Genomic DNA, 27480 nt, shown 5'->3' with positions numbered 1-27480 from the left:
AAAGTTTGCTGACAATAATTGTGTCCTTTCTCTATCTGAGAAGCGAAGCAGATGAAAATAAAGAAAAGGAATGTTGATCAGAGATTTTCCCCTTCATTCTTCACCGCTAGCCAAAGTTCTAAGGAAATCCTGTCTGGTGTGGTAAAGGGCTTGAATGGAGACTAGTTTTGCAGATTGGTATGTAAGAGGTGACTGTAGAGTTATATGCCTAATCTCTGTCTAATTTCTACCTGCTGAAGGAAGACAATTGGAGAACTCTGCAGAGAGCCTAGTGTATGGTGCTGAACAGGCAGCGGTAAGAAATACCAGACTTACGCAGAACTCTAGATGTTTGCAGTTGTGTCTCTATAGTCCACAAATCATGGTCGTACTCTATTCAAACGTAATAATTTGAGTCATCATTGCTCCTGTACTGCTCTGTTATCTCTGCAGAAATATTGTTGAGAAGTTGAGCAATACCTGAGACCGAGCGAATCTGATTTAGTGAGTGATCATCCTCAAATTGCAAATAGCTTTTTGAACAGACTAACAATAGCCTATATGACAGACAGTATGAAGTGCAAAATGTTGATGTGCAGTACACCTCTGCAGCAGTTACAAAAGAGAGAGAAGCATTTTGCTTTTCAGAAAAAGGTCCTGCTGCATGCGAATTTGGCAAATGGCAATTTTAATGCCTATAAGATGCCAAGAGAAATGTTTTGGATTAATAGTTTGCACTGTTTCAATGCCAATTCAAGAAAAATAAGGTTCATTTGAGAGTTACATTGGAATTAATGTTTAACAATATTTGGTAGCACTATGTACAGGTTTACGAACTACAACTTGTAAAAAGGGATCTTGCCAATACTAGTTAAAAACCTAAAAAAAAAAACCAACACCAAACAATCGAAACAAAAAAACGTGGTGTTGTGACCCTAGCCAGATTTTCTAAGGAGACGTGACTTTGCATTGAATTTTGCAGTGAAATTTTAGGTCTTTGAACTGTATTCTTTTTGCTATTTGTGCAGGAATAGATGAAGTCAGAGTTTCTTATAAGCATGCTGCTAGAACTCCAGAAAAATTGGAGTTTGAATTTAGTAAATGGAAAAAGATTATTTTAGGTTTTGTTTTGTTGTTTGCCCCCTTGAATACCTCTGCAAGCATTTTACTTGTTCAGCCAGTTTAGCTGATTAACAGTTTTCTTCTTATCCCTTAGTGTTTTTTCCTAAGTGTGACATAGAAACAATTTTACAAATTTCTGTTTGTGTGATTTCAATATTTATGTTCTTCACTACTGTAAGTTCACTTACAGTGAAACTGTAAGTTCACTTACAGGAAACTTTGACAAGTTTCCTAAACTTGTCAAAGGTACTTGAGACTATATGAATACCAGTGTTTGCTTTTAGTACTCAGACATGTGCAAAATGCCAGATAGAAAGCGGCGGTATAAAGCACACAGTGACACCAAAATTAAGTTTTTGCTGGCAGAGAAGTTGCCTGTCTGCAGCAGTGAGAATACAGTGGCTTCCAGGGCTCAGGTGCAGCGAAAAACCAGTTAGCTGAAGAGGAGGAAATACTGCAGGGCTCAAAATGCAGAGATAAAAATCATCTCCTTTCTGCTTCATTGTTACAAAGTTCTTTTTCAAAAAATAAATAAATAAATAAAAAACCAGTAAGGTCTTGGTTTACAGCTTAGTTCTGTTGAAGACAGTAAGTAATCTTACAGCTGTGTTGGGTGACTAATGTAGTGGTGAGGAACAGGATGCAAGGTCTGTGCTAGCAGAATGTCTCTTCTGCGTCCAGGTTGGGGTTTGGGGTTGTTTTGGGTTTTGGTTCAGGTTTTGGGGTTTTTTTTGATAGGTTGTTTTTTAAGATGTGCCAGCAGCAGCGTGGGCACATCTTCAGTAGTGATCACATGGTGAGAAAGATGTAAACAGTCTAGAAAGGCTGACAGAAAAGTTTAGTCATCATTTGGACCAAAGACAGATGGAAGTTAATACTTATGTTACTGGCAACTTTTAAAGATCCATCTTTCCCAAAGCATGACATAATTTTTGAGAAATACATTTTTTTTTTCAAGAAAAATCTTTGCACCAGAAGCATCACAAGCTGTTAAGTAATCATACAAAATAAGTAGTATAGTCAAATAGGTATGAGTAAAAGTAGTCCAATTTGAAAACTAATAAAAATAATTGAGTACAGTCATAAGTGTGAGGAGGTCAACAAATAAAAAACTGCTTCCAACCATGATCATCCTGTGTATTATATGAATCTGACAGTTTAAGCTGCTTCATGTTTCCACCTCACTGACTCCTACTGACTTCTCTAGGACAGAGTGTTAAATTCAGCATTCGCTGTATTCACATAACTCGGAGAACTGAAATGTCAACAAACGAATAGATGAGAGCTTGTCTAAGTAATCGCTTAAGGCCTTTTGAAGGGTAAAGTGTATTATAACAGAGTTAAGTTATGAAAGAAGTGTGAGTGGGGGGGGGAATACTACACTTTTGGTTCTTGAGGGGAAGAAAGTGCAATTAATATCTTCAGCACAGGTAGGTCTAACTTTCCTGAAAGTGCAATGAAGAAGAAAAGACAACGTGACAGACGAAAAGGGGGAGGACAAGCTAGTCCTCCTATCCTGCCTGGAAGGCTGGAAAAGTAAGGTGGGAGAAACAGAATCCCGGGGCCCTGAGTGCTGTGGTGTTATTATTTACAGCATCTCTTTTGAGGCACTGAAAGAGAGCAGTGACAGGCTGTATACAAATCTGCAGAGAATTAACTGGATAGGTAGTTTAGTAAAGGCAGTAGCCATGTTGTGCCAGTATTTCAAGAATAAGGACTTTGTACTCCGCCTGGAATTCATGTAAAAACTGCATGGCGGTTCCAGTTTGCTGGCTGTTGCTGGCAGGGATCCCAGGCGGTTTCTGTGCCGGAGACTGGGGGAAGGGAGAATAAGAGGAAAAGGAGCAAGTCCCAGCCTGTTTCCTCCCACACGCGTCTTAGAGGATCAGGACTCCTCAGCACTCCAAGGAGCAAGAGGGATTTCAGAGCCAGAAGAATAATTGAGATAAGGGTTTGTTTTCCACATTGTTAAAAGGGGTTAGCCTTTTTTTTTATCAGTCTTGATGATCATTTGTTGTGGCGTACTGGCTTACAGAGGGAATTGCTATCTGATGTTTTCTCGGAATTCTGTACGTAGCTCTGCTGATTTCTAGAGGCCGATGTTAGATTTATGAATTGTTTGTTTCATTTAACAGCTAAGGACACTCGACAAGTCCTAGGGCCCAGTGTTAAGTTTATCACATTCTAGCGATGTCAGTGAGAGCTCTGTTTTCAGAAGGAATTGGTCCCTAAAAGAGAAATGTGAATATGCATATTTAAATTGATATTTTTTTTAAACAAGCCTGGTACTTCTAGTCCTTCAGTAAAGATAGTGCTCCTGAAATGGCTTGCAGTAAAGCAGGAAGCACTAATTTTAATTGTCATAGACAATGGTATTAAGACCCAAATATCGTTTAAAACCACCACTGCACCTCCCTGGTTTTAAATTCACTGCTTGGCTGAGAGGGGCTGTGCAAAGTCTCTGTCTAAATACCAACATGCCTGCTGTGACCAGCTGGCTGTGCTGCGTGGACCTGTGCAGAGAAAGTGGAAGGCAGTGGGGCTGCTATACCAGCTTAGAAAGCTTATCAACGCCCATAGAAAATCAAGGGATTTCTTAGATGTCCAGATCCATCTGGTTCCTTTGCACCACTACAGCTCACAAGGGCTGTGATGATCCTCAGCTACTCGGCGTAGGCTGAGAACATTTTCACTTAAACAGTTTTGGCTTAATGATGTACTCTGAACCCTTTGAACGCAACGTTGCCTACCGGTTGCTGGAGAGGTAGAGCTCTGTCTCCATTGTTAAAGCACCGTGAAGATGTTTCCATTATAGACATGGACCAGAGCTGTTGCTAGTTCTTCCTTCTTGCAGGTTAATGCCTTCATGCACTTGCCTGACTGTCACCTCAGCACTGTCCTATGGGGCCATAGTTCCTCGGGGCTTCGGGGGGAGTGCAGCCAGGCTGTGGTTCTGAGACACCACTACCACTACAAATAAAAGAGTTGAGCTCTTAGTAGCGAATCCTTTGTTTCACATTAATACAGCCTGCTTTTCGAAGAATGATATTAGGCTTCTGGCATCTGCATTCACAGCAAGGTCTTGCTTCAAACAGCCAATACCTTGAGTCAGAAAGATTGTGGTGCATCCCCGTTAATTATTCCGAGTGGGCAGGGAGGATGAGCTCTCAGTACTGTCTTTCAGGATCTTGCCAATAGGAAGGAGAAGCATCATCAACCCTATGGAAAATTCTGTAACTAATAGAGATTGAGATTTTTTTTTCTAAATTCTTGTTTTATTTTTATTTCCCATATTGTCTCAGCCATAGCCAAACAAGCATCCAGGTGTTACTTGGGAAAAATTGTCAATGGACCCCACGTTCTGACTCTTTATACTATTTTCCTAGTCAGAATAACAGCATCTACTATTTTTTGATCCTATGGCTCATTCTTTGAAATGCATAGGGCAGGATTATACTCTGGTCTGGCCAGTTTAGTATTCCTCAGATATTCAAGGTAACTGTAGCACTCCTATGAACCAAAAAGACAGAAAAAAGTTCTCTTAGAAAATGTTCTTTTTTCCCACTGGATAACATGCTGATTTGGGGCGGGAGGGGGAGGGAAACAAAAAAACCCCACCAAAACCCACAAGTCTTTCATTAGTCAAGATGGAACTTTTCAATTCTCTGTGTAGAAGTGATTTTATGTTTACAAACGTGCTTTTAGTTGTTATAGAAAGTAAATTTTCATATTAGCTTCACTCTGTTCCTTAATAGAGCTGACAACATTTTGTTCTTGTGCTGGTTTGAAATGGAAAGAAGTGTGGAAAAGTAGGGATTTCACATGGATGGGATATTTCAGATTTTTATCTCTTTTCACAGTGAAGGAATTAATGTCATCTCTAATTTACTTCAGTGTACAGCATGAAGATGAACATATGCCAGAGCTGGTTTATCATATACTTCTGCATGACTGTTTGCATGATTCCACCGCAATATTTTCTGCATATCCTTTAGTCTGTGACTATCCACAAGGAAAAGACATTTCCCAAGCCGTTCTTTGTCTGAAGTGACTAGCTGTGCTCTCTGTTTCAGCAAGCATAGAAAACTGCTTCCACTCATAAAATTTGCTTTGCCAGATAAAACCAAATATTTAGAAACTGCAAGGTTATTTCTAAGTTTTTAAAGTCCAGGTTGAGTTCACAGAGTTGCCAACTAGAAGAATTGTCTTGTTAAATTTATAAACGATATTAAACCTTGAAGTCCTTTAAGGAAATAATCATAATGCTATTTATGTTTCTGGACAGTTTTTAGTAACGTTCAGATAGAAACACTTCCTTGAATGTACTAGATGGCATCCAAACCTAAGAATGTTACAGTTCCTTCCCTAAGAATTACACACCAAATATTACTTTCCAGGATGGCTTTTCTTGGAGGCATTTTTTTGTAGTTCCTAAACTAACAGTAAGGATTAGATTATTTTCCTGTACCTTAAAGATCATTTGAGGTTAATTAAAATGAGATATTAGTTTTATTTATCATTACCTCCTGTTTGTAAAATGGCGAAAACCTTCTTTTCCATGAACGACAACAGTTCTGTGTGTGTATTGAGTCATTGGCACCTTTATCATTTGTTCAAAGCGATGGGCACTTAGCATTCATGTCAAGCACTCACAAGTCCTGTGAAGTTGCTGGCAGCTGAAAAGAGGCCAGATCTTGCAAAGCTGCAGTGCTGTGCTATCTACTCTGACCTTACCGGTCCTCAGAAGTGCTCTTTCTGCCTTGCCGTGTCAGTTCATTGGGGCTCTGCTAGCGCACGCTCAGGAATGCAGGGCCTGCGTAATCAAGCCCTAGGAGTTCAGTCCACCTCTGCTGTAGCTGGCTGCAGACAGTGGGCAATATGATTGCAGTAATGCAGGGCAGTTAATGACTAACCTCACAGACAAGATCACCAGATCTACTGGGCTCTGATTTTTTTTTAATTATTATTATTTCCCCCCCCCCCCCCCCCCCCAAACAGGATTTGTGTAACCAACTATGTACCTGTTTCATACAAGGGGAAGCCATGAAGTTTACCAGAGAAAGCAATGGTAAGAGGTGACATACACTGAGGGTCTTCCTGTTTTTTACATACTGTGCTTAAGAAAATTGCTTAAGAATATTTAAACAAATTTATTTATTTTATTTTTTTAGAAACTCATTGAGAATCTGAGAGCAGTTAATACAGATTTAGAACTATTGTTCTTTCAAGGCTTTTTACCCTGCTTCTATAGGACATGGAAATTTAGGAGCGTATGTAATACATGTTACAGTACATTTAATATGCATTTGTCACATTGTGTTAACTATTAATAAACTAGCAGCCAGCTGATATTTTCTAGCATATGTATTTTACTTCAGGTGAACCTCTGTAAGCCGCCTCTTACAAACTAACACTAAAATATGCCGAGTTATTCTTAGGGTCTTGTAGGAAGATAACCGAGGTTAAGACTATTGCTGCAACCTTGATTTTGCAGATGATCCCATGGCTGAAAGAGCACTTTCCAGATGCTGTGCGTAGCACTGGCTGCACTGGGTGCTATAGTCAAGGCATTGCCGTTATAACCAGTGTGGCCCCACACCAACCACCTCCATGCTCCTGTCCCACTCGTTCCACCAGCCTTGACAGGAGTGTCCTACACCCCTGTACAAAGGGTGCTTCAGGAGACTTGCAAGCATCCAAGCACTCATTCTTCTGGCAGCATCTGCTGAGACCAGTGCAAATCTCTATAAAGAAGTGCATATAAAAGATTCCTGTGCGAGTAAAAAAAAAAAAAAAAATATTTCTGGTTTTAGAAAACTCGGGAACTTTTGTAAATATTCAGGAGCTCCATCTGCTGGCAGCATTTGGTAGCTGTTTGCATTTATACTGAGTCCTTCTAAAACTTTAAGAATAGTAGTTTGAAGTCTATTGTAAAGCTTACAAATGTTTTTGTAATATTACCTCTTTACTTTTAATTTCAGGAGCTGCCTGAACATTTGGTTAACATTGTGCTTGTTTCCAAGAACCTGTGTATCAAATCCTTCAAAACCCAATTTTTTACTGATACTGGCTGATGATCTTGGCATTGGAGATGTGGGTTGCTATGGCAATGATACAATAAGGTAAGAACGTATTCTATGACATAAATGATCCCTTCCTGGTGAGTTTCAGTGGTAAAAAACACTAATGACACTTAGTATTCATTATTATGGATTAATTTATCTAGATACACTTCTTTTCAAACCATGTACAAAATAAATGATCTACAGTAGTTCCTGCGGGACTAATAATTACACAAGCATGCTGAAGCAAATTTCTTGGACTTCTAATCTTCAGCATATACAGTCAGAACTTTGCAAATGTGTCTGTGCACTGTATCTGCCAGGCATGTGTATAATTTACAAGTTTCCACAACTCCAGGGTTGAAAAATCAAGGGCTAAGATTAGAATTTAATATCAGCTAACAACTCTAGAAGGCTTGTTATGAAATGACAGCTCAGTCTATGTGATATATTTATCCCTAGTGCAGTTATCAGTCTATATATAGATTGATTGATAGAATGATTGTATGTATATCCTGTGTTTACTCTAACCCATTATAGTCTTGGAAATTGGGTTGTCCTGTATCTATTAATGGAATCTTTTTCACTATGCTTCATGAGCTTTTGATATGGGCAGGCAACCCGAAATGTCTTTTTTTTTTCTATTTTTTTTTTCTTTTTAGTTATTAATAAAAACATATTTATCCATGGGAAATTAATTTCAAAGGAGTCAAGGTATCTCAAAAAATATATAACAGAGAGCTTTCCTAGTTGAGTTGTAGATAAAGAGAGTTTTGTAAATATGATGGTGATGTCCTCAACAAAACTAGGAGGAGAGAGATATCACAAACTTCTGTGTCATACATTTTTTTATCAGAGATGGGATTTTTCTCTTTAGGACCCCTAACATTGATGGCCTGGCAGAGGAAGGAGTGAGACTTACTCAGCACATTGCTGCAGCTGCTGTCTGTACTCCGAGCAGAGCAGCTTTCCTGACTGGCAGATACCCCATCAGATCAGGTTGGGCCTCTCTCTAATGGTTCGCTGCAGTTTGTCTAGCCATTGTTGCCATTAAAAATCCCCTTAAATAAACCATTTTAAAGACTAGTTAATCTAAGGATTTGGCATCTCAGTGAGATGGGTGAAAATGAAGATGACTAGATGTAGCGATTGATTTCTGTGGAAAAATCCCCACATAATGTGCAGTTAATGCGGCTAAATGACAACACAGAAATGGGTGAAAATCCAAACAACACAAAGCACCCAGAAGTAGAAACATGAAGGATAAAATTTTGTAAACACTCTGTGTTCAGTGGTATTAAGGTTATATTAAGTAATGTGTAATATTTTGAATACCTCGGCAAACTTTTTCATAGTGAAATGTGTCAGACTGTGGAAAGTTCTCAACAATTATGTTTTGAAACAACTTCAGCCATGTAAATTCACGACAGAAAACTTCAGCCACTGCATAGAGCAGTAGTAATCAATGCAGCTCCTCTGATGTGATTCTGACTTGCTAAAGGAGAAATGTGATCATGAGCTGTACATTTCAGAAGTGTGTACCCCTGACTTTGTAAGCCTTTTGTTGTAAATAAAACTTTTTCTCTCTTTTTTTTTTTTTTTAATTATATTTTGATAGAACTTTGGTTGTAAGAGGCTGCCTAATGTCTGAACACAGGCATCTTAGTGCCATTTGTGGACACCCCAGAATAGCTGAGGCATCTGCATTGGACTAGCAGATAATGACATGGGACTTGGAGGAGACATCATTCTGGGGGTCAGTCAGAACATCCCAGGGCATACTGAATGGCTTATAAAGGGCACTAGGCTTAGGCAACTGAGTCCCATTCATTAGAAAGAACAATCTGAGAACAAAATAAAATAAGCCAGATTTTGAGTTTTCAAAGTCTGTTACTCCTCCCTAGGCATGGCATCAAGCACTCAACGGCAGGTTCTCTTTTGGAACGGGTGTTCTGGCGGGCTCCCACCAAATGAAACTACTTTCGCCAGAATACTGCGCCAGCGAGGTTATTCTACAGCACTTGTAGGTATGAGACACGGCAACTTGCCGCATTTACATTGCTTGTTATTCAAATGAGGCTGCTTCTGTAAATATTTTTCGTTGCCAAAATGCCTAGGATCATTTAAACTAGAGTTTCTTGTATACATAACTTTCCAAATCAGCAGGGTTTTTAGAATGCTCGCAGTGTCAGCACAGCATATCCGATAAATCCGAACTGAGGGTGTATGGAATACATAGATGTACACTGCAAAGAGAAGTAAATGCAAAGGCGAGAATCTTGTTTGCGCAGTACAGATTGCTTTAGGAAGAACCAACAGAGATATTCACTGATCTATTAGAGCAGAAAAATCTTGTCTGCCAGCTGGTACCCAGACACTACAGTGGTCTTAATTATATCTGGTGGCTAGATTTTTCTGTTATTTATCCATCCTGCTTATTATCACAGTTAAGACTCTAAAAGTGCCTTATTTTCTGCAAAAAGAAACTCTACCAGAAAAGCTGAGAGAGTCCCATTGACTTTAGTGGCTTTTGGATCAGAATACATATCCAAAAAAAAGAAAATCCTATTATCTTTTTCACTAATTTTGCCTGAACAGCTATTAAAGGCTGTGTCTTTCAAGCACCTCGTGTTTTTAAACGCTTTTTGATGTAGTCAAAGGTGTCATGTGCTTAATAGTAATTACTGTGATTTTCACACCTCTGCTCGGTTCCGGCACACTGAGGTGTCATTTAGTTCCTGAACTGAAGTGAGTCTTAGCAGTGTACTGACTTCACACAAGCCTGCGCGAAGGGGTGAGCTTTCCCTGGTTCACTGCAGTCTAGTATAGCTTATACTATACTATGTACAGTCCATTCATATACACACGTGCAGAGCTGGTTAGCAGTTCTCAGAAGTTACTTGTCTAGGTAATAGCCCCTACGTCCTAAGTTATAGTCCTTCAGTGTCAGGATAATTACACTGCCCTGTAATATGACTTCATTAAGGTTCATTATTGGTGTGTGACATATTCTAATATGCCCAATTGTACTGGATAATTGGAATGGCCTATTTTTGCTACTTATTTTAGGATGACTATAGACAGACAGAGCTAACATGTACACCTTCTTCCTGAAATTTGTTCCTGGACTGTGAAGGTCTGATAAAATTTGTGTGTAAATTAGTTCATATTTTTGCACTTATCTGTTTCTTTTGGCACAAGGGTTTCTCCAGTTTCTCCCCATCGCTTTACCCATTACCAAATGGCTACTTCATCATGTGAAAAATAATAAGCACCAACTATTGCAACCCTATTTGTTCTTATTCAGGGAGGCGTCTGAGCTGGACCATTGCCCTGCATGGAATTTTGACAGATAGGTGAGGAAACCCAGCTGTTTTAGGCAGATAAAGTCCCCGAGTCTGTCCCCATTCCACATCAGGTCCTCCCTTGGCTGCACCTTAACTGCGAAGTTCAGCCAACCTAATAGAAATAGGGCAGACACACCCGAGAGTAATGACGTTGGATTTAAGATCTTTGTTTTATATTTTCAGGGAAGTGGCATATGGGTGTAAACTGCAAATCCCGCCGTGATCACTGCCACCATCCTTTAAATCATGGCTTTGATTATTTTTATGGCATGCCTTTTACCCTTTTGAATGAGTGTCAAGGCACAGGTGACCCCGAACTGGCCAAGTCTTTGCAAGATACGTATTGGTTTTACACACAGATGATCATCCTTGCAGTGTTTACTCTTTTGATTGGAAAACTTGCCAATTTATTCTCAGTAAAATGGAAAATAGTCATATGTCTGGCCATCTGTGGACTCCTGTATTTCATCTCCTGGTTCTCCAGCTACGGTTTAACCAAGTACTGGAACTGTATCCTGATGAGAAACCATGATATCACTGAACAACCGATGAATCTAGAAAAAACTACTTCTAATATGCTGAAGGAGGCAGTTTCATTCATTGAAAGGTAACAAAAAAAAATTGTATTGTGTTTTAAGGACTTTTAAAAATAATGCAATTACTGTGTCCTACACCACTAGGTTAGGCAGCTGGCATGCTGAACTACCCGTCCTGATGCTGGCCGGTAATTTGTTGTTTTCGGGCATCCCCCTACTTGTCAGCATCCAACTGCTGCCCTTCATCTTATACATAGCTTGTCAGCTCCTCAAGAAAAGGAAGATGATTTTTTGTGTGTTTATGTTTTATTCACCTAATACGAAGGGGTTCTGGCCAAGGACTGGGCCTTCTACCTGTAGGAACAGACAAATGATCTTAGCCTGATGAATGGACTGTCATAGAAAGTGTCATGAAGTTAGTGTCTTACAAACAGGAGGGTGATAGTGAGTTTTGCTTTGTTTTGTTTTACAAAGGTGTCCTTCATTTACAGTACTATTAGTAACCTCAGCTGGAACTGAGCAAACCACTAAGTCTTTAAAAGTATTCACGTGTCAATTCTGGACACATCCTTGAATAAGATTATACTATTTCTGTCAGGATTTACAGGTTGTTTCTTTGTTTTTTGAGGGAAATTTGAGGTAAAATAAATTCCTTCTGTAAAACTTTGAGCACAGATAGTCTCAAGTTCCTACTGTATGCTGCCTGGCCTGATGTTAAAGGGATACGGTTCCCCTGTGGGTGCAGTGTCATATCTGCCTCTTCCACGAGGATGTCTCAAATGCTCAGTGACATCCATGTTTAAGTTTAAGCAAGTGAGTCCAGTTATCCTTGCCTCTGAGAGTGTGTCAGTCTTTTGGCTATGAACTTATTTATTTAATGTTCTACACGTGTCTAATTTGGAACAAGAAAAGGAAAGGGCCCATTACTATTTTGGTCTTAATACAGAACCAGCATCTTTGAGGGGTATTTTAACCCCCTCTGTCTCCCAAAACCTCAAAAATGCAAAGATGTCAAAATAAAAAATTTTTGGTTTAGACCACAATTTTTATTGAGATAGTCACTACAATACCTCTGTTATATTTTGGGTTGAGCGACAGTTTGCAGAGAAATTACTATTGTTTTCTTTTATTTCAGAAACAAGCATAGACCATTTCTTCTATTTGTTTCCCTTCTACATGTTCACACCCCCCTCATTACCACAGAGAAGTTTCAGGGAAGAAGCAGGCATGGCCTATATGGAGATAACGTAGAGGAGATGGACTGGATGGTGGGTAAGCGATCTTCTTGAAGAAAGTCCTTCATTTATTTGAACATGGAAAAGAAACTAAAGGGGTGGTCAGAGAATTCCCTTTTTGCATATATCAAAAATCAGTGAACTTGCCTTGAATATACAGTTGTCTCCAGAGACTTCCATTCCATTACCACACCTTTTGTTTTTATATCTGAAGATGAAAACTTCTCTTTGTGAGGGTTTGTTCTTTCTCTTTTTTTTAATTGACAAACTTCTGTGCTGCAGTGTTAAATGCAGTAAAATAATCAAATACATGCTTGATCACGTTGTTAATCAAAATGTATGACATGTCTCTATCTCCCAGAAGATATAACTAATGCTGCTGCTGAATACTACATTATACGGTGGTTGGTTTGTGTACTTGTTTATTTTTACCAAAGAATAATCCTTGGAGCAGAAACCAGAACTCCCACCTAGACAAAAGGCCAAATTAAAAAGCTATGGAGTTTCACTTAATAAATTGTGTGAAGTCCGTACATCGTGAATACTCACTTAGGTCTACATCTAGGCTCTGAGTGCCAATTAGGTTTTTAAACCTTAAATTACTATTTTAATTAGGTTTTTAAGCCTTACTTAGTCATTCCTTTCTGCTTCAGTGAGAGGGAGGGAAATAGCTACTGTTTGTATTTAGTCAAAAGTGAATATTTGACAAAGTGTTCGCCTCCTGTCCAGGCCAAGGTTCAGTCCCTGAACCTTTTCTTCCTCCAATAACCATGTTTACAAAATTGTATTTTGTATTTTTGGCACCAGTTACCTTCAGACACAGGCTACGCAAGCAGAGCTGCATAGCAGAAGTCCGATGGTGTAAGGAATATGCCTTGTATAAGCCAAACAGGATGGCAGTTAGTGAGGACAGAAGTCTCCAGGGTTGGACAGCTAAGTAAGAGATTTGAGGTCTAATTCAGAACCAATATGCCTAGACTCAATCTAAACTCTTTTTAGGGAAAGGTCAATAAGTAGTTTGACCAAGGAGACATAAGAAGTCTGTTAAAGAGAAGAGATTGGGCAAAAAAAACGATTACTGGCTTATGCTTTTTCCTTATATACTTCAGCTTTTGCTGCTGCCTCTGTAGCTATGGAAGCTGTTCTTGGAGAATATATTTGATGCAGAAGGTGATGAGGACAAGCAATCAAAGATAAATCATATTCTGTGTAAACATTTGATGCTATTGGTACTGAAAACATTCCTTATGAAGTTAGGTTTGAATTACAGTCTATGAAGTTTTTACCGCTGACATCAGAAGGTTTTGGTTGATAGTATGCAAGCTGTTCTCAGAGTCCCTGTTCAGTTCCTGGTGAGACACAGCAGTTTTCTATGATTAGGAATCTAGGCAGCACTATTATTTAAGCTTTTCAAGATGCTTGAGGCTACACAATGGAGGCAATCCTTGACTGAGATAATTTAAAGCATAAAGCTGACAGAGTATTCTGAGTAGCTTGAATAAAGGGATCATTCATTTAAATTATTTTCCAATTGTTTTTATTTTTTATTTTCCTGGTTTTATAGATGCCACACACAAATTTTGAACACATGCAGCAATTTTCCATTGAGCTCTTTTTTCCGTAATGCTGGATTGCACTTTGTGTTGCTTGTGGTAGCTCATAACAGAACTTATTCGGGTAAATGGAAAGACTCCATCTTCACTGAATTTTGAGTCAAGACCTAAAAAATTTGACTGCATCTCCAGACATAATTGTGATGTTTTGCTTTGCTTATAGGCAGGCTTCTGGATGCCATTGACAAAGAAGGCTTGAAGAATGCCACGTTCATTTATTTTGCATCTGATCACGGAGGATCCTTAGAGGCTCACAGAGGAAATGCTCAGTTTGGTGGATGGAATGGGATCTATAAAGGTAAAATTTTGGCAGTGTGTACATGCATAAGACTTCCTCTTAAAAAGAAAATGATAGAAGAAAATACATCCAGATAGACTGTGTTTACTAAACGATATGCTGGGATGATAATCTTGTATTGTAGCACTGAAGCAAATTCAGGGCATCAGCTTTTCCTCTTTCAGCTCCCAGGCAGGATCACTGTCATCAAAGTTACTTCTGACAGCTATATTGTCTAACATATTTCTAAAAACCTTCAGTGATTTCCTAGATAATCCAGTTTTCGTTGTGCTACTGGAGGTTTTTTCCTGGTACCTACCTTGTATTTCCTTGCTGCAGTTTAAGCAACAGATCTTGCCCTATTCGCCAATCTACAAAGAAGAGATTCTTCCTTTCCTCCTTGCAACAGCCTGTTGTTGCAAGGTCATTGTGTATTTCAATGCTGCTATGTTCCCCTTCGTTCATCCGTTCTGTAGACTCCAGTATACTTGTACCCCCTTCTGGTTCAGTGTTGTCTTTTAATATTGTAAGCATAATATCTAATCCATAACCCAAAGCATTACTTGAAAATGTTGTAGTATCGCAGAATCATAGAATATCTCAAGTGGGAAGGGACACATAAGGATCACCAAGTCCAACTCCCTGCTCCTTGCAGAACTACCTAAAACTAAGCCATAGGACTAAGAGGGTCATTCAGACACTCCTTGAACTCTGACAGGTTTGGTGCTGTGACGACTTCCCTGGAGAGCCTGTTCCAGTGACCAACCACCCTCTCTGTGAAAAACCTTTTCCTAACATTCCATCTGAACTTCCACTGTTGCAGATCCTGAACCACACTGTTTGGACTCTCACTTGAAACATCCTTCTGTTTTTCACAGTAGACAACTATCTATGTCAACACTGGTATATATCATGATGACTATTTTCTTGATACAGTTTTCCAGTTTCTCATCTATCATGTTTCATCTAAACTCTCTTTCTATGACTGGCTTGCAGCACAGTGTCAAAAGCTCTGTGGAAATGAAGATCTATGGTATCTCTTGCACGTGCTCCCACTAGACTGCCGAGCCTCAAAAAGCCACCGTGACAGCTTGGGCAGCTTGGCAGTTATTGTGTAATGAAGCCTAAAAACTGCTTCCATCACTTATTTCCCTAAAGGAGAAGATTCAAGTGCCTTGATCTTTCTCAGCATCAAAATGCACATCGTCTAGTAGTAAGTTACTTGATGAGCCACACAAGCAATGTTTGATACAGCTGGGATCTCATCCAGGATGAGTCCTAAGTGCTAAATTAGCCTTCAGTTTTGGATATGAGGTTTCCCTACCAGTAACAGATGCAAAAAGGCCATCAGGTTCACTTGAATAGCTCAGAACTTAGGGAATTCATTTATTCTAGCCTAACGTAAGTATATTAGTAACAGGAGAATCCGGAGAGGAAAGGTGAATTAGAGATTTCAGTATGAGAGGACAATGATGAAATTGTAAGAGGAGACAAGATATAATATCAGTTTAGATATTAATAACAGAAAGGCATTCCCATTTATGTCCACATACAGCAGAACAGGGGACATCCCAGTGAAACTAATTAGCAACAACTCAAAAAGGACTTAAAAAATTAGTTTCATTCATAAATATCTGTAGAACTCACTGCTGCTATTGCTAACAGGACATTAAAAACAAGAAGATAGATAAGCCACACATTTGAATAATGAGAACAGCCGCTAGTGAATAACAAAGCATGAGATACCATTATCTTACATAGCACAAAGATTATTTCATGAGAAAGTGGACTTGCCCTGTTTATAATCCATCATGCCACCCTGTCAGCCTTTAAAACCAAGATTTGGGAACCTTGCCTCTCAGCTATAACTATGAGCACACCTTGTCCATAGCAAAGTCCAGCATCACTTAGCAAAGCAACCGAGCTTGCCCAGTGTTAATCCCCCTTCCTCAGGCACCAAGTGGGGCTGCACCCTCTATCCCATTGACGCCAAGTCAGATTTTGCTTGTTATTAATAACAGACTTTTTTCTTGGACATGTTATTAGGGGGTGTGAAGATTATCCTCAGACATGACATTCACTGAAAATTATGGGTCAGAATGTCAGAGAGTGGAATTGTTTCCCTTCTGCCAAAAACACTGCTTAGTAGTGGGCTGCTATATGTGCCACCCAAGAATGTAGTGTCAAATAAAGAGGTTATTTTTGAAGAGTGGAATTTGCACTGTAGTCATTCTACTGTTCTCCAGGACTTAGTGTGTTTTCATTGGAGTTATTTGAATATTCTTAAAGTTTTAAAACCTTTTATTATACATGCATAATAAACATCTAATATCTTTCATTCTTTTATCTTTTTGGTATTTCCCTGTCCCCTCCTCTCTAACAGGTGGAAAAGGAATGGGAGGCTGGGAAGGAGGGATCCGTGTCCCAGGAATAGTTAGATGGCCGGGAGTGTTGCCTGCGGGGACAGTTATCCATGAACTGACAAGCCTTATGGACATTTTCCCAACCGTGGTTCACCTGGCTGGAGGGGCAGTGCCTCAGGACAGGTACAAAGATGGCTCCATAAACCATACTTGCTCCCCTTTCTCGATTTAGATAGAAGCTGACTATGTATGTCATGCATCCTAACAGCTACAGGTTAAATTCTGTTTGTTTCTTAACCAGGTAATTCTCTAGCTTTCTGCGTAGCTTTCCTCGTCTTTGCTGCTTATATGGAAAAAGCAAAGGGAAACAGTATGTTTTGTAAAGAGTCATTTAGCTAACTCAGTTTTCTAATCGCTAAAAGGCAACCTGGTTGATTTAGGACACTTTCCAAGACTAAGAAGCCTAGTTTTTCATGAGTTAGGGAAGGTGGAGCAAACGGCACATGGCCTGCATTTGGCTGCCAGCACTGGAAAAATAGCTTCCTCAATAGTAATCGATTTGTAGCGTCTACGTTAGACACTTCTAAAAGAGCACAAGAAAGCGTGGGTGGCCACGCCATTTGACCTAAAAGCATAAAGTACTGGTGGTATGTAACTAAACCAACTGTTAGTCAATTAAGTCAATGGGGGTTTGGGAGGTTTTTTTGGTTTGGGGGGTTTGTTGCATTTTGGGTTTTGGGGTTTGGTGGGGTTTTTTTATGAAGCCTCAGGCTCACAGAGCTATCAGTGACTTCCGCTTCAGGGAGCAAGCTGTGAACCACGCCTTCACTATGGTTATCACTTCCAGTAAAATTACAGTAATGGTAACTTACCTCCCCAGGCAGGATGTGTGAACTAGCTGTAATTGCGAAAACTGCTAGTAACTGCTAATCACTGGTATCCACCCATCCACACAATTAAAAATCTCAGGGCTCATTAGGTAAACAGCAGCTTGGTTTAGAAATGGCACTTGAAATCCTAATGCTACATACACGGAGAGTGAGTACAGTTCATGCTCCAGCTGCAGACTAAAATTCTTAAGTAGGCTGGTGACTCCTGTCCTCTCCACCAGGGTCATCGACGGGCGCCCCTTGCTGCCTTTGCTGCAGGGGACAGTTCAGCGCTCCGGGCACGAGTTCATGTTTCACTACTGTGGTGCATTTCTGCATGCAGTGCGGTGGCACCAAAAGGACAGTGAGTATAAACATCTCCCCTCCTGCAAATCAGAGCTGAGGTAATGACCTCGAGCTTCCAACAGAGTATCGGGTTAAAACATACCTATGTGTTTCTGGAGTAAATTTATTGCCTCAAACTCTCAGTTCTTCTGCAAGGTGCAGAAAGGCTTTGTTGTTAGCTGTCCTGCCTTGCACAAGATGAAGGGGTTTGCTTTCTGGGTAGCATAGCTTCAAGAATCTCCCTGTCATTGCAGCGTTTCTTTCACTTTTGCTGCAAAAGCATTCTGGATCAGCTTTAGTGTAAGATTGAAGAAAAAGGAACCACACTCCATAAGGTCTTTATCTTAAGTGCTAGTTTGTTTGTTTTCAATAGCCCTCTCTTATTTGTTCCCTTTTGTTTCAGCTGTGGCATTAGACAGGCTGACTGCACCTGAAATGCTTTCCTGAGCTTTCAACAAGCACCCAATCTTTGCTGTTGTCACCCTCCATTACAGTGTTAAAGAGAACAGGCCAGTGACTGTAGCTGTGTCCTTATTCCTGCTCAGAATGGAGGGTGGCATTTCTGCAACCAAGCACAGGTGCCTGGATCTGAGCTGCTTGTTTTATAGTCATTGAAGAGATGCAGGTGTGATTCGCCTCCTTCTGATTAGCACATCTGGGCTAGATCAGTCACGCGTGTTTCTCTCCACTAGCTAAAAAGGGAGCTGAGACTGACTATATCCAATATAAAAATCACCTTTATATAACTTAAAGTTAGTTGAGATGAATTGCACCTTCTGTGACTGGATGATGTGACAGTAAGTGATGACGTGACAGTAAGATGACAAATTCATGGGGATGCTGTACTTGGGTTTTTTCATTCCGCACAGCTGGAGAAATGCAGAAGCCAATGGAGTAGGTTGTGCCTACTCATCATCCCATCCTTTAGAAACTTCAATGAGACCGCTTAATTTTTGTTTTATCTGTGAGGTAAGAGAAGAATTACAAAGTTCTTTAGAGATTGAGATCAGGTAACAGCTACAAATGCTAGGGCATGCCACCACCAGCAGCTCTTCACATTCATCTGGTATGTTGACAAGGTATGTTTGAAAAGCACTTTTGAGGGCTGACCGTGGGGTGAGATAACCTTAGGCAGCCTAGCAGGAAATCCTTCTTAGGTCACAGTGATCTTTCTCATGCCCATTTACATTTCCTTTATGATACTTTCTGACAGTATGAAGCATAGATAACATCAAGCCAAGAATCTACTTGCTCAGTGAACACTTGAAGACTATAAAACTTACTTGTACTTGCAATTATTTCAAAATGGTCTTCTCTGCTCCCCTACACACACATGCACAAGACGTCAGGGTGATGGCCAAGAACTTTGCTGTCTGTCAGCAAATGGTATGAGAAAATACATACCAAAGTTGCAATACCAAACTTCTAGTCATGCTGCAGTTTAACCTTGAGGTCAGTGCTCTTATCGTCATACCGTGTTTGACAGAAGCATGGCTTCCAGGCAGGAACTCCCTGTGCTCGGTGACAGTAAACATGGAAGAAAGGGAGTAAGGACTAAATGTGAGGCTGTGATGCCGGGTGCTGCGGTGGAATTTTATTTTTAGCTTCTTCATCCCCAAAGATAAATCTGGGTACTTCGTTCAAGGAAAAATGTGTAAGCTATATCAGACAGTGTACAGTACGCGAGGGGCTAATCCCTTCAAGGTGAGATCCAGAGCAACCCCCGCGCCGCTGAGGGAGTTGTATGGTAGAAGATGCTAAGTCCAAGGGTGTTTCACAAGCATGGTTCTTCCATGCAGTGCAGCACCTTCAGGCCCTCCAGCAAAGGTTGGGGGTTTTTGTGGGGTTGTTTGTTTGTTTGTTTGTTTGTTTTCTCTTGGGCCTCCTCATTCTTATTTTCTCTGGAGAGAAGGTGCTCATAATCTCTTTCCTAGTTCTTAAGACAAAAATGTTGTTTCTTTAAACAAAACAAAAAAAAAAAAAGGGCAAGAGTGCTACAACTGCCCATCTTCTGCCTTGTAGCTGGGCGACAGGGCCTTCACAGCCCTACCAGGGCCACTGCAGGGGGGCAGAACTGCGTCAGAGCTGGGGTGCTTGGTCCAGCCACAAGCAGGTGGGGCTGGTCTGGGTGGGGGTTTGGACAACCTGAGACCACCAAGGCTATGACAGATGGTGATCTCAGGGAGCGAACCACACAACAATTGAGAAACAACATTACTCAAGGCCAACATTTTGGCTGCCTCAACTCACTATCTAAGGTGACCAGGACTCAGTTCTTTCCTCTGCTTGGGCACGCTCAAAATCGGTCATCTCTGAGTGATGTGTGTAAATTGCCTCTCTGCATCTTTGCTCATCCTGTGGAAATTGGGCTTCTGCAGTAATTATCAATGAAGATTAGCTGAACCAACCCCATAACCTAACGCTTTGGGCACCCAGTTTTGGTTAGGGATTATCTCCCTCCGCTGCTGGCACAGTGGCATTTTTTTTTAGCACACTGAAGTCATTAAAATATTTAAAATCTAGGAAAAAAAAAACCCAAAACAAAACACTGGAGGAGGGGCTGGTGCGCCCCTTCCATCCGAGTGCTGTAGCGAGTAGGCCAGCCAGGGCGAGAAAGGCCTTGGCAGGGAACGCAGCGGGCGTGGTGCTGTGCAGCGCCCGCCTCCCGAAGCGTCCCGCTCCCCCCGCGGCCTAGCCGTGGCCGGGCACCGGGCCGGGGGGGGCAGGCATGAGGGTCCGGTGAGTGAGCGCTACGGGGCCGGGGCGGCCGCTCTCCCCTCAGCCGGGAAGCGAAGGCGCCGCCAGGGGGCAGCGCGGCACCGGCCAACCGCCGCCACCGGCTCGTGGTGCCGGTTTGATTCTCTCTCTCCCCGCGTACCCAATACTCAGCAGACCCGGGAGTTCGACGCTGACGATGACAGCCCAGCTCTCAGAGCTGCTATTAGAGACCACAGAATGGTTTGAGTTGGAAGGGATCTGAAAGACCATCCAGTTCCCACCCCTCTGCCATGGGCAGGGACACCTCCCACTAGACCAGGCTGCTCAAGGCCCCATCCCGCCTGGCCTTGAACACTTCCAGGGATGGGGCATCCACAGCTTCTCTGGTCAACCTGTTCCAGTGTCCCACCACCCTCACAGGAAAGAATTTCTTCCTAATACCTAATCTAAATCTCCCTTCTTTCAGTTTAAAACTGTTAACCCCTCGTCTTATTACTACATTCCCTGATAAAGAGTCCCTCCCCACCCTTCCTGTAGGCCCCCTTCAGGTACTGGAAGGCTGCTATAAGGTCTCCCCAGAGCCTTCTCCAGGCTGAACAACCCCAACTCTCTCATCCTGTCCTCACAGGAGAGCTGCTCCAGCCCTCTGATCATCTTCAGGTGTAAGAGATCTATCTGTTCACACTTCACTAGTGAGAGGCTAAATACATACTCCATCAAGCATTTGAAGAATTGCTTTTTAGGTTAAAGGACTGCTGGTCTCCTCACTCAGCTTTTACCCCTTGCTCCCCTAGGCTATGTAAGGTATGTCTACCTTACAATTTTAGTTCAGATCAGAAGTGTGCTTTTGAAGCAAACCCCACTTGAGCATACGCCCTCACTGTGCTTTGGGTTGCGTTGTGGTATGGGCTTGGAGATCATGGCTTTAGTTTATGTGAAACTGTGAAATAAGCTTCAGAATCACAGAATGGTAGGGGCTGGAAGGGACCTTCAGAGATCATCTAGCCCAACCCCCCTGCCAAAGCAGGTTCACCTGGAGCAGGCTGGACAGGAACACATCCAGGTGGGTTTTGAATAACTCCAGAGAAGGAGACTCCACAGCCTCTCTGGGCAGCCTGTTCCATCCTTGAAGTAATGGAATTTCCTGTGTTCCAGTTTGTGTCCATTGCCCCTTGTCCTGTCGCTGGGCACCACTGAGAAGAGTCTGACCCCATCCTCTTGACACCCGCCCTTTAGCTATTTATAAGCATTGATGAGATCCCCTCTGTCTTCTGCAGGCTAAACAGACCCAGGTCTCAGCCTTTCCTCCTGAGAGCTGGTCTAGTCCCTTGATCATCTTTGTAGTCCTCTGCTGGCTAATACCTAGTATGTTCTAATCCCTAAAAGATGTTGTGTAGATAGGACCAGAAAAGAGTTACCTCCCAGTAAAATACCCCCAGAGAACCACAGCATGGATGTTAAGCCATCTATAACTATTCTGGTCTACAGATCAGTTTCTAATAGGCCACGCTACCTGTAACACAGATAGGATATGCAGACACAAGGTGTGTTTTGTGTTCCTGTGAAGCCGGACGCAGCCCTAGATCTCCTACACATGCCTTTCTACAATTTTTCCCCATTGAACCACAACTGCTCATGGCAAGGGAGTTGAAAACAATGGGCTGCCCTGCCTATGAAAGACAGGCTAATCAAATATTACTGGGGGGGCTTGACTTTCAGCCAAGCCAGAAATTTTGATTCTTAGTTCCAACTGCCATTACTTCTGACTGGGCTGACACTTTATTTAGAGTCTGTTTTAGCTCATTTACAAGTATATCACGTTCCTATTACGTATTTATTGTCTGTTTACTTCTATCTCTTGGACAGCCTAGATATGAAGCCATTGTGTCTTGATGTCACCCAGGCAGGACGCATCAATTAATCCCTTCACTGAAGCCAGAAGAATCCTTTGTCTGTATGTTAAAGAGTCCTTTCCTCTACCACAGCACAATAAGGGTTATTAGTGGCAGTTTGTTTCTTTCTGCTCGTTAAATTGATTGATTGTTACCAGATGGGTTTGAGAGATGTTTGGATTAAGAAGCAGGTTTCCTTTTCCTTGGACATATTATATTAACATGTTGCCCTAGAATTCACGCGCATCCTTCAAATTCTGTCAGAGCTACTTCAGCAGCAAATTGCATATCCCTCTTTGCCTCTTGGAGCTGAGTGAAACCCCTGCTGCTTCCATCAGCACTGATTTCTACCACCTTTTTTTTTTTTTTTTTTTCCCTTTCATCCCGCTGTAACCCAGCTGTCTGCTCAGCTCACCAACACAGGTTAATTACAATCAGCCTCACTGTATCCTTCAGAATTAACTAAGAAGGAGCTGGCTCTCTCCCACTCTGCAACTCCAGTAGTTATTTGCAGCTGTGAAAAGTAAGCCTTAAGATTTTGCAGAATCAGAACAATTCTCCTTAGAAACTCTACGCTCACTTCTCTGAGCTGCCCTACAGTGTATAAGTTATGGGGAGCAAAGCACACCCCTAAGGAATACCTGTCCCTAGTAAGCCATCAGGAAGCGAGCCCATTTCCTTAAAGAAACTGACCTTCTGCATCCTTTCTCTCACAATTTCAGAAACAGGGATATCTAAAATTTGTAACATTTCTAACTGTACTATGCCAAAACATTTCAGAACCACTGAGATATCATCACTCCACAGAAGTGCAGAAGCACAGCTTAGCAGAACGTGGAAACCGTGGGGTGGAAATAGATACATAGCTACCCAGCCAACCAGCCAGCAACTGGAGATTTTAAGCTAAAAGATTGTCTGAACCTTAATATGTTGTTCCCCCTCAGTGTTTAAGAAGTTTTAGAATTCTATTTATTAATAAAATATGTTCTAGCAGTAGTGACACAACAGAGACAGAAGAATAAAGCTGTAGACTCCCAGCCATGAAGAACAGCTCCAGGGACAATAGAAGGAAGGACAGTTAAGCAGATTCCATTGAACCAAAAAGAAAATGCCACGCAGGGACAATGCAGTTGTCACCTATTTGTACTCAAGGCATTACAGAAGTGGCTCCAAGCACTGAATGTCCCCTTTCTTTTCCTCTCCCTTTTTCAGACATAGTATCTAATTGCTGTCTTCTTGCTGGGCACATCCTTGCCTCTGAGTTCGGCATAGTGCTTTCCAAATGCGGGGTGAGGAATAGGGGAAAAAGGAGGAGGGAAAAGGAAGGCAAATCTCCTGTTGAGCTGCATTCAGATTTAGTCCTAGTCATTTGTCATTTCATTACAAGTTGCAGATCCGCACTTATCCAGTGGTCAGTACTAGAGCTGGATGAAGTACAAGCTCTAAAGCTGCAATTCAATTGCCTTCATCATGTTAATGTAAAAACTAGACTCTAGGTTTTACTGTGTTCGTGGCCTGCAATTACCACCTTACTTGAAAGTGTGCTGGAATGTGAGCATGGAAGTGATCTGTGATCAGTTTCTAACCAGGTGCTCTTGGCTCAGACACAGAGAGTACCTGCACCCAGAAATTGGGGGCTATGTTCTCCGTTCCCCCCTCCCGCCGCCCCCCCACCTCCAAGAGGCATGTAGAGTTTTAACGAGGCACAAGAAAGCATCAGAGACTCCCTCTGCAGACAAAAATAATTAGATCTAACCATCTACATAGTGTATATGGCCCTGCATGTACCAGAGCCAAGGTGTGCCCAAGAGCCACAAAAACCATTCTGAATCCCTGCCAGCTCCCAAAAGAGCCTTTTCCCTATGTGACAACCCCAACATAAGCCCTAGGAACGACAAAGCAGATCACTTAAAACATGAACCAACCTTTCAGGGACCTCCCCTGACTCCTAATGCCATTAAGCTGTTCAAATGTGCTTCTTCTGCCACAGGTGGCACCACATGGAAAGCTCATTATGCTACTCCAGTGTTCCAACCAGAAGCTTCTGGGGGCTGTTTTGGAAGAGGAATTTGCCCATGTTTCGGAGATGGGGTAACCCATCATGACCCTCCGCTGCTGTTTGATCTCTCAAAAGATCCTTCTGAGGCAAATCCCCTATCAGCCGACACTGAGCCCTTGTTCGACACTGTAACGAGGAGAATGGGAGAAGCTGTAGAAGAGCATCGCAAGACGCTGACTCCAGTCCCACAACAGCTGTCTCCTTACAATAGTATATGGAAGCCGTGGCTGCAGCCATGCTGTGGCACATTCCCGTTCTGCTGGTGCGATGAAGAAAAGAAAGTAGATGGCATACTTTAATACCAAAATCGAAGTACAGTTAGCTTTAAAAAAAGCTGATCATTTTCACATTCACATGACTACAGTCATACAGATATGGGTCAAATTACACTGGAATAACTGAAAGGGACATGACTGATGCTTTTTATTCAATGTTTTCTCTTACTCACAGAAACTCAATAAGTCTGTAGCTTAAGAAAAATTAAAAATGCTCCAAATGTATTCCACTTATGGGTCAACTGTATAATCTGTCCCTCAAGTGCATAATTCTGGATCAAATACCCAAACAAATGAAACAAGTGATTTTCAATTCAAGTAAATTATGAACGATAAGAGAGCAAGCTTTAATTGCAGCTGTTTGTACAGGTAATATTCTTGTTAAGGCAACGGGACTGAGCCCAGGAAGGGATCTCTATTCAGGCCTTATCTTTTAATGAGAAAACTATCCTGTGTTTAAAAGCACAATTGCACATTTAATTAGGAGACATACCAAAACAAATTGGCCTCTAAGAAATAAACACCTACTAATTTACAGTAATTTTTTGCCTCATCAGTACATTCATTTATCTATCATGTAAGAATTCCCAGAAAAAAACTGAACTGACAAGTATGTTTTAGAAATTAGGTAGCTAAAGTTATCATCTCAGGTTCAGCAGCGAAGTATCTAGCTAGTCTGAAATGCTGAACCACAGCAATTCCTACTAAAATATTATTTTCCACGTTGTTAAGTCATGTCACTTGCGAGAGCACTGAAAATCATCACCCAGCTGCCTGGACAAGATAGGTCACAAATTTCACGATCTGTGAGACCGAGTCATAAGCTGCACGTCCTACTCGAGTGATAATGCTCCTGATTTCATAGGAGTGCTATTATGCCCCATGAAAAACATGCTTTGTTTTGTGAGACAGCATTTTGTTTTCAGTAGGAGGTGTTAAAAAATTCACTGCGCACGCTAATCACTTCAGTGTACAGGTCATCTTCTCCGAGCCAAACAAGTGTCAGCAGTCTGTAACAGTCATTAGGGAAGGGGGGGGAATTAAGATATCTAATCCTCTCTTGCTGCCCTCAGGTTAAATAAATTCATCTCTCTATATATAATCCTAACCATGCTTTTGCAGGGTTTTTGTGTCAAATCCTATTTTAAAGTGGAGGTTCCTGCATTTTCTACAGCAAAAAAAGAAAAAGTAGATTGCATGCCAGAGACTCAGGTTCAAACTTCTAAGCCTTCCTGAACACTGTATACTCACTCCCACCACACAGCTAAATGCCACTAAGATTTTAGAAGTAATGAGGGACGGTAAAAGCAGCATAGCAGGTGCTTCAGGCGACTTGTTCCCTTAAAGTGAGACACCTGGCAGAACCACACCAGTGCAGCTCCGTTCAGCGCCAAGGTTGTCTGTGTGTCATTTTTTGCCTTTTAGAAATGTGAGGCGATAAGGCAGCGCCCGGCAGCTGATAATCCCAGAGCAGTGCACTGCGCTCGCAGCTCTTGAGCTGCAATGGCAGGTCCCAGCCCTTTCACCAGCCTCTGGGCAAAAGAGCGCTTGTGCCTGGACTATGCACCTTTTGCAGTGTTTTCAGGAAAAGCTCCTGACTTCTCCCCCCATGCGGCAGGTCACCGGTGTGGTAAGTCACTGTTCTTTTGCTCTAGACAGCACAGGTTGTGACCATGACGCAGCATCAAATGCAAGTCTCCAAAACGCTGACTGGGCATTTCTTCAGCTTATTTCCTGGTGACCTTTCAGAGGAAAGGTGAAACAAGCAAGTTATGTGGAAATTATTCCACATAAATCAAGGGGCTAATCTGACAATGAACTGATAGGACACATCAATGTCAGACTTGACAGAAGTATCTAAAAATATATTTGTTCTTACTGCTTGATAGCATTTAAATCCACATCAGCATTGCTAAGAACTTGTTGGAAGATTTGACGTTTTTCTGTGGCTGACAGGGATTGAAACCAGAGCAGCTGCATTTCGCTGGATTCATGCAGATAGAAAAGAACATAAAAGACCGCGCATTTTAAAGACATTTTGTCCAATTCAGAGATGGAGGAGAAATCTTACTGCTCAGTGGGGAACAAAGCCAAAAGCTGTTCCCTAGAGTGAAGCTGGTCAGTTCAGCAACATCTACATTGTCAGTTAAGCACAAGGATAAGCTTTTTCTCAGTTCACCTCACTGCCCTCCCCACCCCATTTATACACAAGAACATGCCCAGTCACAGACGCAGCCACAGTCAGAGAATTTACCAGGGGATGGGAAGGTGTTCAAGCACCCACGCAGCATGTAAGCATAGGTGCAGGCTCCTCTTGACAGACCGGGAAGCCCAGTACATCAGCAAAACCCCTGAACTCCATCTCCAAGCACAGCGTGAACACTTCTAGCTCAAGCTTAAAAGCCAGGCTAAGAGTTAGCAACGTGAGCAGAGGGCATTTGGATTGGCTTATGCCACATCCACCATGCAAGCCTGCCCATCGCCTCACAGGAAAAACGTCACCCCACTTAACAGTAAACATTAGACTTCAGTGCAACACCTCACTCCTCTGAAAGGTAACTTTGCTAAACTGCCAAAGAGAGTCAGACGCTAAGGACTCATATGAGTATATGCACTGCCTTCCTGACATCCAAATGCAGATGATTTCATCTTGGCTGGCATCTGTGGAAAGCCAGAGGGGCTTTGGTGTAGGAGGGGGGAGAAACAGGCCTGGCAACATCCAACAACTGTCTTTTGTCAAGTAACTGTTAGGGACCTCAGCCAGGCACTGGGAAACTGTGGCTGGCAC

The 27480-nt window shown here is 41.8% G+C and overlaps 1 protein-coding gene across 8 annotated transcripts; it reads left to right on the top strand.

Annotated features, from left to right (window-relative positions):
- Window positions 1-40: 40 nt before the first annotated feature.
- On the top strand, window positions 41-26515 carry LOC128919572 (arylsulfatase D-like). 8 transcript variants are annotated; one of them, XM_054224931.1, is made up of 11 exons: window positions 41-177; window positions 6100-6169; window positions 7083-7223; window positions 8041-8162; window positions 9068-9190; window positions 10694-11117; window positions 12182-12318; window positions 14058-14192; window positions 16555-16717; window positions 17646-17767; window positions 24349-26515. In XM_054224931.1, exons 2-11 carry the CDS (start codon window positions 6117-6119, stop codon window positions 24714-24716), a joined length of 1788 nt encoding a protein of 595 aa, XP_054080906.1. In that variant the 5' UTR covers window positions 41-177; window positions 6100-6116; the 3' UTR covers window positions 24717-26515. The 8 variants fall into 8 exon arrangements, with proteins under 8 accessions (XP_054080906.1, XP_054080899.1, XP_054080914.1 ...); XM_054224924.1 differs by having other exon boundaries at window positions 160-295; XM_054224939.1 differs by lacking the exon at window positions 41-177 and adding an exon at window positions 2444-3052 and having other exon boundaries at window positions 10928-11117.
- The last annotated feature ends 965 nt before the right edge of the window (window positions 26516-27480 follow it).

Source organism: Rissa tridactyla, chromosome 1 (assembly GCF_028500815.1).
Source record: "Rissa tridactyla isolate bRisTri1 chromosome 1, bRisTri1.patW.cur.20221130, whole genome shotgun sequence".
NCBI lineage: Eukaryota > Metazoa > Chordata > Aves > Charadriiformes > Laridae > Rissa > Rissa tridactyla.
Note: the sequence above shows the minus strand (reverse complement) of the source record. Positions and strands in the feature narration are given on the sequence as shown.

Excerpts from the sequence above, each read along its gene's own strand:
- LOC128919572 (XM_054224967.1), top strand. The coding sequence starts at position 6,596 with ATGATCCCATGGCTGAAAGAGCACTTTCCAGATGCTGTGCGTAGCACT. Across the intron at positions 9,191-10,693 it reads TTATTCTACAGCACTTGTAG|GGAAGTGGCATATGGGTGTA; the intron begins GTATGAGACACG and ends TTATATTTTCAG. Across the intron at positions 14,193-16,554 it reads ATGGAATGGGATCTATAAAG|GTGGAAAAGGAATGGGAGGC; the intron begins GTAAAATTTTGG and ends CCTCTCTAACAG.